Genomic DNA, 8,885 nt, shown 5'->3' with positions numbered 1-8,885 from the left:
ACAGCGCTGAATTTTAAGTGATGGTTAAGGAAGACTTGGGGGAAGATGTCTGCTTGTAAAAGCAAGTGTTTGTGCTGAGTGCCCTGTTAAACAATGGTTATGTCAACCCACAGAGGACTGACTGAACATCCCAGCCTGTGTTACACATTCCAGAGCTCCACATGCAGTCTTTCTGCTCTGCAGAGCCAGGCTTCCTGGGGTGCACTCACTAGCCAGCTCTGAATGGAGATTTTGAGGAAAAAAAAAAGAATAAATGAAGAGCTAATTTGGCAATTCGAGCCAATGAAAAGTAGCAAAGAATCCTATTTGTTTACAAGGCTGCTAGAGAGGGACTTTTCGCAAGGGTTTGTAGTGACTGGACAAGGAAGATTGGCCTTAAGGTGAAGGAGAGCAGGGTGAGATGGGATACTGGGGAGAAATCCATCCCTGTGAGGGTGGGCAGACCCTGGCACAGGGTGCCCAGAGCAGCTGTGGCTGCCCCTGGATCCCTGGAAGTGTCCAAGGCCCGGTTGGACAGGGCTTGGAGCAGCCTGGGACAATGGAAGGTGTCCCATGGTAGGGGGTGGAACTGGATGGGCATAAAAGTTCCTTCCAACCCAAACCATTCTGTGATTCTACAGTTCAACTTCTTAATTTAGCTCCCTGAATTTTCCAAAAATAAAAGCTCTCCATACCCTTGCTTGTTAAATTGTGTTCCCTCAAGCACAACACCCAATGTAGAGCTGTGTTCTAAGTGCAGACACACAAAGTTCAAGAGTCAGTTCATGGATAAAGTGGACACTGGCACAGTTTGGAAACAGTCAGTAGGAATTCCCAGGTTAGGTCAGCATTGAATAACACCCTTAAAGCCAAAAAAGAGCTCAAAAAGGGAACAAAGGTGTCAGCAGATCAAATGTCCTTGGGCTGTGCTGTGATGACATGCTCAGCTGGGAGCTGGGTTTGGCAACAGAGCCAGAGCCACAGGGATTTGTGTGTGTCCAAGAAGTGCCAGTCACTGTTCTCCAGGCCCAAACTCAAGGAAGGAAGTGCTGGAGGTGATAGATGTGCCAGACTGACACAGAGAGTCACATTCTCCCAGGCAAGGGAAGAGTCACCGCTGACTGCTGGATTTCAAACTACAGCCACTTTCCTGATCCAAACCTCCTCCAGCAACAGGAGCTCACACAGACACCTGGAATTCTCTTTAAAAGAGGCTAAGCAGAGTTTTCACTCCTCCAGGCAGCGAAAATGTGTTTTCCCCTTCCTCACCTCCTCGCTGCTCATGGATTCAGAGCTGAATGTGCTGCGATGGCACCGCACGGTGATGTTGGCAATCAGCCCCCCGGAGACCTCCACAACGCTCCTGCAGGAAGCAGTGGGCTGTAACAGAACAAAACAGAGCCAATCTCACAGAGCAGACATCCAATACCAACCCTCAGTGGTGGCGGGAACCTGCAGAAAGATTTCAGAAACAAATTCCAAGAGAAAGAAGCCCGAGAACAATTATACAACAATTTGTTATGGCTCCTCAGCTGTGTGTTTGTTGTACAAACCTCTGAGTCTACTCGGGGCAGGAGAAAACCTCCACATCCTTTTCACAACTCAGCACAAAGAGAAGGACAGTGCAGGGCTATGCCAACAGCAGCCCCAGCTCTGGGAGTTAAACTGCCCTCAAAGATGTTGTCTCTGCAACTGGACAAAAAACTGCAGCAAAACCTGCACTCAGGTTTGGAAAACACATCCTCACACTACCATATTGCCCCAAGAAGAAGAGGGGGATGGTGTCAGTTTAGGATACAGGGATAAAACACTGCAGCAGCCAACTTCTGAGTTTTTGGAGGAAAACAGCAAAGCAATAACCAACAATTCTGTGTGGTGCCATCTATACACACATGAGTTGCTTAGCTCCACAGTAACTGTGCACAGAGAAGTCCCAAGTCTGTGCACAGACTCAAAGACAATGTATTTCCACCAAAGCTGGTGATTCAAGGCTCAGAGGAGAGCAAGAGCTGTATCAAGAACCTTTTTATTTCAGGCTGAGAGTGAAAAATCCAAAAGAGATCAGCACTGTGAGCACAGAGAGGGAATCTGCACAACATGTAAGGTAACCCTTCATGTGGTGCCCAGATAGGTGAAAGCAAGTGAAACATCAGCTCTTAACTTAGAGAATAAGCCATTCCTTCTAGGATTTGGCCCCAAAAGCACACATACCTTCACTACACACTGCTCTCAGACACAAATCCTCTTTTCAGCTCCCTGCCCTCCCCACTGAGCAGGCAGAAGAGTTTCCCACCACTGACCCTTCCCACCCAACGCCCACTCCATGCTGCAGGTTGTGTCAAAAGCAGCCAGCCATTCCTCACTTCTCAGCACCAGCAGCACTGCAACCCTTCCCCTGCATCCAGGGGAGGGTTCCCAGTGCCAGCAGGGGCACTTACCACGAAAGGGCCACTTTTGAAGCCACAGGTGGAGGGGTCTCTCCCCGAAGCTTTGGTGCACACGGTCTCGCGGATGCTGAAGCGCAGATCTAACCCGTAAGTATCGCTGTCCCACGTGTCCACCTGGTGAAAGCAGGGTCAACACAACACAGCCTCAGTCCTTTTTGATTATTCTTTTCCCTTTTCTCATAGTCCAATCAATGCTTTAGTGCCACCCTGATTTTTTAAGATTTTCTAAGCCTTCTGATGTTTACATTTTTGTAACGAACTTTCTCACACACTTTCTGTAAATAACTTATTGGCTTGCATTCTTTTATGGAGGAGGAGAGTTTTGATGGACTGTTGGTTTCTCCAGTGTCATTGGAGAGGTGGCACTTTCACCCTCCAATCCACTGTCACTTTTGGAAATCTAAAAATGTTGGAGTCAGAATATAAACTTCTCCTTTTTCCTTGAGAACAGCAGCGTGTCCGCATCATGTTATTTTGTGTCTTACAGTGACACTTTAGCTCAAGATGGGAGACTTAAAAAGAAAATTAAAAAAGCAATGCCCCAAAAAAAGCCTCAACAAACAACAAATTCCCACTACTTTCAAATACTTGGGGGTTTTAATCCAAATTGTATAAATCCATATGTCATCTTTACATTCATTCTTGCAGAGACTTGATACAGGCCACCTATAGGAACAGAAAGGTTCTGAGGGTGTTCAGGGGCATGGACATCATAACTTTGAATTAAGAAGTTTGAACTCCTTAACTTGGGGAGTATTCGGTATAATTCTGAGCACCACAAATTAAAACAGATAGGGGTTTCTTGCCTGCACTTAGACTCTAGCAGATTTAAACCAGAATTGGTGCATAGAGACAGATGACATAAATAAAGATCAGAGAAAGAATCCTGAATTGTGGGGGCATTTAACCAGCGAAGAGCTTCAGATGAGCTAGGCTGCTTGATGCCCAAAGCAAAGCAGTTTGCTGGAGGTATTTAAAAACATCACTTTTCAACAAAATCCTACAAGACAACCCTCAAGGACTTCTACTCTAGGTGTGAAAAATCTGAATTCTTAAAGTGTTTCAATTACAAACTTACACACAAAAGATATCTAGGTTCCTGAAGCTGTAACTTCAGACAATGACCCAAACCCACTGTCTTTCAAGCAGCATCAGCCAACTCCAACTAAACCTGGCTTTCCAGGACTGGGTGAAAAGGAGTTTTCCATCCCAGGAAAGCACATTTCAGGTAAAGGATCTCTGTTGTCTGTGTACTTACTCCCACGACTCGGCTCCTGACAACACCATACAGGTTTCTGCTCCATGACTGGGAATTGATCCGGGCAATGGAAGCATTGAGAGCCTCCTCTGTTACAGGCAGGTCGTAGTCATACACTGGGAACCCTGAGAGGGAGGCACAGTTCCATCAGAAGTTCATTGGAGGATTATACTTTTCCCCCCAAAACCACCCTAAAAAGGAGGACAAGGCTCCAACTTACCTGAACATGAGAAAACACTCAATGTGAGGAGAAAAATTATGATCCTCATTGTGCGTCCTTCAAAATCCTCCAGTCCTTTTCCTTTCCAAGCAAGGATTCCCAGTGTATATCCCTCTGTCTTTATATAAATGCAGCCTGACCTTCCCACAGAGTCCAAGCTCTGCTCCAAACATTGCCCTTTAAACAGAATTGATCCAAGAGTAAATATTTGCTGTCAGCTTTTCTCCATTTAGCAGTAATTCTCTGATAATCGATGGCCTGCGGTGCCTTTTTCCCAGGACTGAATTCCCCTCTGGGAAGCGCTGAATTCTTGATGTTTGTAGCCAAAGGCTACTAGAATCCAGTTATTTTGTCCTCTTTTAGCCACTGGTTTTCCATGGTATGAGTCAACTCTGTGCTTAACACTGGACCCAGGACCTTCACATCTTGGCAGCACCTGGAAGCACTTCCAAGCTGGCATTCCCTGAGGATTCCCAAGCACCGGAGGGGAATTCAGCCACGAGGAATTGCCACCATCACCCTGCAGACCAAAGCACCCATGAGAAGCTTTCTAGACACCAGGCACATGGCAGATCACTGGGACATGCAGTTTCAGCCCAAAAGTTAATGGGATTTTTGGAAAATTATGTTGGAAACTGCTGCCTTCAAGCAAACTCACCTGTTGCTGCCTGTTCACAAGGCAGAGGTGGGTGTAACCATGTCCATTCTGAAGTGAAAATGAGTGAAAATATAGGAAAATATGGGAAAAGATGAAATATTTTAATTAAGAATTGATACAAACATAAATATAAATTTAAATACATTTTTAAAATTTAAAATGTAAATTTTAATTTTTACATTTTAAAATATAAATATTTTTAAAATATAAATAAACTTTATAATATATTTATAAAATAGGAAAAATTGGGAAAATATGAAAATGAAAAATGTCGGAAAATATGTGAAAATGAGTGAAAATATGGGAAACTATAGGAACACATGGGAAAATATGAAAATGAAAAATGTCGGAAAATATGTGAAAATGAGTGAAAATATGGGAAACTATAGGAACACATGGGAAAATATGAAAATGAAAAATGTCGGAAAATATGTGAAAATGAGTGAAAATATGGGAAACTATAGGAACACATGGGAAAATATGAAATATTGTAATTAAAATTTGATAAAAATATAAATTAAATTAAAATAAATTTTAAAATATATTTATAGAATAGTGAAAATAGTGAAAATATGAAAATATTCTTCCATATGAGTGAAATTCCTCCATTAACCTTCAAATTGCAGCAATTGAATTCTGTGGCACAGGGTCATTTTAAGAAGTCCCCAAACAGAAGAACTTGCAGGAGGCTCAAATTTGATAAGAAAAAACATAAAGTTCCTCCTGCTTGTAAGCAAAAAGGAAGAGGAGTGGGCACTTTTTGCCAGCCAGCTTGGATTTCAGCATTGGGAATGGGGTCAAATACACTGATTAAAACTTTTCCCAGCCAAAAGCCAGAGCCTCTCTCTACATCCATTCTCCTTGTTCCCTGCAGCTGAAGATGTTCTCTCCTAGCTCTTGGACTGTGGGAAATGGGTTTGCAGAGAGTTCTCAGGGCCTGACAGAAGGCTCACACAGTATTGCATCCATATACAAACTTTGAGATGAGAAATGGTGACTTAGAAATGCCCTGGAATAGGACAGGTATTGTTGAGAGAGAAATAGGACTAAAAACAACTTTCAAAGGATGGCCTTGCAAATAAGGCTGGATACTTTGGAGAAATAGAACTGTGAAAAATGCATTGTAGTGGGACCCACAAGGGGTAATTTTTGATGATTGGCTTTAAGGCATTTACAGCATGGTGTGGCAAAAGCTGATAGGCCAAGAAATCCTTATAATGTATTGTAAGTAGGAAATAGTTGGTTTCTGATTGTGATGGCGTGAATTATAACATCATTATAACATTACAGAATCACAGAATAATGAGGTTGGAAGAGACCTGTAAGATCTTCGAGTCCAACCTATGCCCTAAGACCTCACCTAGACTATAGCACCAAGTGCCATGTCCAGGCTTTTTTTAAACACATCCAGAGATGGTGATTCTACCACCTCCCTGGGAAGAGCATTCCAGTATTTTACTATCCTTTCCATTCTTTATTTGTCTCACCCTTCACATGAGACTGAAAATGGAACAAAAGTCTTTAAAACACCTCTCAGTTGCCCCATCTCTGGGTCAGAAAAGGGAGTTGTCTGACATTGGACACCCAGACCTGTAGCCAGGAATGTTCTGCTGTGGCTGTGGTCACGCCAGAGCACCCCAATGCAAAGGGTTTAAAGTGAGCTGGAGACTCTCAGGAACAGCCTTTTGTGCCCTGCCCAGCTTTCCTGCTGCCAGAACCAAGACTAGGTTTCCTTAGGTAAAGGGAAATTCTCCAGGTGAGCTCTTTGACCTGCTTCTGCCGTGGTTTCTCTACAATCAGTCAGAGGCAATGTCAAATAAAGTACATACTGTTATAAAGGATACAAAAATGTTGATAAATTGTAATAATTTTCATTCACCAGTGTCTGCATTTGAGCTGATCCAATGTTCTAATATTTTTATATTATTTTTCTGTGTTGCAATGTTTTCTGTGGCTCAAATGTCATTTGGAAGAAGGAGTGGTTTTGTTTTGCTATTGAAGATGGGTCATAGAGTTGACTAAAGTATTGTGATACCTGAATGCTAATCAAAGAAATGAGTTTTGATTTTTAAAATCATCCTTCTCATTTAAAGCAATATCTCAAGTCCCTTCCTTATGAAAGGTTTGGAATTAGAGACAGAGAGCTCCAAACTCAATGCACCTTTTGTCAGAAATAAGTGTTGTAACAGATGAGGGAATGTTTTCCTCTCAGTGATTTTCTTTCTCCCCACATTCCTTGCCAAAGAAGTGCCTGGGTGGCAGTAGCATTATGTGTTCTGCCTCCCATCTCAGCTCTGGGATGGATGTTTGCACTTCTTTGTGCGCTGCTGTTTCAGAAACTGTGGAAGGAAGTCTGCCCAGTGGAATGAGACCACTCAAACAGAAAGGCCTTGGCATTCAGAGGCCCAAGATCCTTGTTGTTTTTCACCTTGCTACAGTGGTCTGGATAACATTTAGCTTTCCACTTCATCCCTAAAAAGGCAACCATTTGCATTTTGTATGCTGGGACCAGTTAATACACCACTAGAAGGTGAATATGTAAAATTCCTTCCCAACCACTGAGGCACAGTGCTGTAGCCAGTGCAAGAGTAAATTTAAATATTGAGCCAACCGCAGAGTTTAAAGACTGTCCTCTTAGAGCAGCTCTTAAGAAATGCTGCCAGCAGGATGGTAGTGATGCTGAGTGGGACTTGGAAATTGTTTCATGAAATCAGAGTTCCTCTGCAGAGCCCTGGCTTTACAGCATCTGGACAACAGATATTTGCTATTCCAGCTCCTCCAATCTCTGATTTCAGTATATTTAATCAGTGGAACCAATTTTACATTTTTGGACTAGAGTTCTGGGTTTCTGGGGAGGTCTGAGACTTTCTCCACGTTCTCTTTGTGCCCAGCTTCCAGCACTTGCTGAAAAGGACTCTGCTAGGAAGCACCAGGTGGAGAGTGATGCCATGGCACACAGAGAAGTGATGAAAGGTGAGATGGAGAATTGGCAGTTTCAGGACTAAACCTGGACTCTGCCACCAGCAATTTCCAGATGCCAAGGCAGCTTGGGGCTGCAGAGGGAGGGAGTTGTATCCGATTTAATCTACCCACCAAACAGGCGTTGGTTAAGAAATGAGGAAATTAAAGTGCCTCTCATAGATGACTATTTTCAGACTCCTTTCACTCCCAGCAATCAAGTCAATTCTGTTCCCAGACAACTGGAACAACAATTTCTTTTTATGAGTGAAATTTTGGTAATTACAAGACGTATTTTCCTTTAAAATGTAAATCATCCCGCATCATCACATGTCTGTATGCTGAAAACAGTCTAAACAGCATTCCAGGCACTGAGGAGCTATTTCTGATCTCTTGTTTCCTGGACATTCAGATCACAGATGAAAATTAATAGTGTCCCTTCTGATAAAAGAAAAACCAAGTAAATTCACAGCAGTACATTCCTGTTTTCCCATAGCTTTTGTGGTGTGCCATTAGCAAAACCAAAAGGTCCCTGAGAAGTTCTTCACCGTGGGCATGGCCCAACAGAACACAGGGAATGGCTTCCCACTGCCAGAGAGCAGGATTAGATGGGATATTGGGAAGAAATTTGTCCCTGTGAGGGTGGTGAGGCCCTGGCACAGGTTGCCCAGAGAAGCTGTGGCTGCTCCATCCTGGGAAGTGTTCCAGGGCAGGCTGGATGGGGCTTGGAGCCACCTGGGAGAGCAGAAGGTGTCACTGCTCATGTTAGGGGAGATCAGAAGGAGATGGGCCTTCAGATCCCTTTCAACCCAAGGTGTTCTATGATTCTCTGAGTAAGTTCACCATACCTGCAGAAGACTTAACGTTGACATCATCTGGTAGAGGTAGGAGAAAGGCTTCTAAATTTTGCTCAGACTAACAGAGGATTTGAGACCCGATTCATAATTCACAGACACAACAGTCTCAGCTTTGATTCTCTTCCTAAGTCATCTGTGTGTCCCCTGAGATACTGGCAGAAATTCAAACAGCCCATGCAGGCACTGCTTGTGGGCTGCTGAATATTCTCCAGCCCTTGACCTCCTGGGAGGGAGAAGAAACCTTTGAGATTCCAATTCCTCTAACTGCTCACACACTGTCCTAAGCAACACACTGTCCTCTGCCACACATTTAAGTCATATGAGGAGAGGCTGAGGGAGCTGGAAGAGGCTCAGCCTGGAGAAAAAGAGGCTCAGGGGGGCCCTTGTGGCTCTGCACAGCTCCTGACAGGAGGGGACAGCCAGAGGGATCAGGCTGTGCTCCAGGGAACAGGGACAGGAGGAGAGGGAACGGCCTCAGGCTGGGCTAGGGGAGGCTCATGGTGGACAG

The 8,885-nt window shown here is 43.9% G+C and overlaps 1 protein-coding gene across 2 annotated transcripts in view; it reads right to left on the bottom strand.

Moving 5' to 3' along the window:
- SPP2 (secreted phosphoprotein 2) overlaps nt 1-4,053 on the bottom strand; it is a 10,954-nt gene extending 6,901 nt beyond the window's left edge. The window contains exons 1-4 of one of the 2 annotated variants that reach the window (XM_005430452.1): nt 3,905-4,053; nt 3,685-3,809; nt 2,418-2,540; nt 1,249-1,359 (exon numbers count right to left, since the gene is read on the bottom strand). In XM_005430452.1, coding sequence (XP_005430509.1) covers nt 1,249-1,359; nt 2,418-2,540; nt 3,685-3,809; nt 3,905-3,953 — 408 coding nt within the window. In that variant the 5' untranslated portion in view covers nt 3,954-4,053. The remainder of the gene's footprint in view (nt 1-1,248; nt 1,360-2,417; nt 2,541-3,684; nt 3,810-3,904) is intronic. The other variant, XM_031064820.1, reaches the window with a different exon arrangement.
- Between the last annotated feature and the right edge of the window lie 4,832 nt (nt 4,054-8,885).

Source organism: Geospiza fortis, unplaced genomic scaffold, assembly GCF_000277835.1.
Source record: "Geospiza fortis unplaced genomic scaffold, GeoFor_1.0 scaffold400, whole genome shotgun sequence".
In the NCBI taxonomy this organism is placed as follows: domain Eukaryota; kingdom Metazoa; phylum Chordata; class Aves; order Passeriformes; family Thraupidae; genus Geospiza; species Geospiza fortis.
This window is presented reverse-complemented; position numbering and strand designations above follow the sequence as displayed.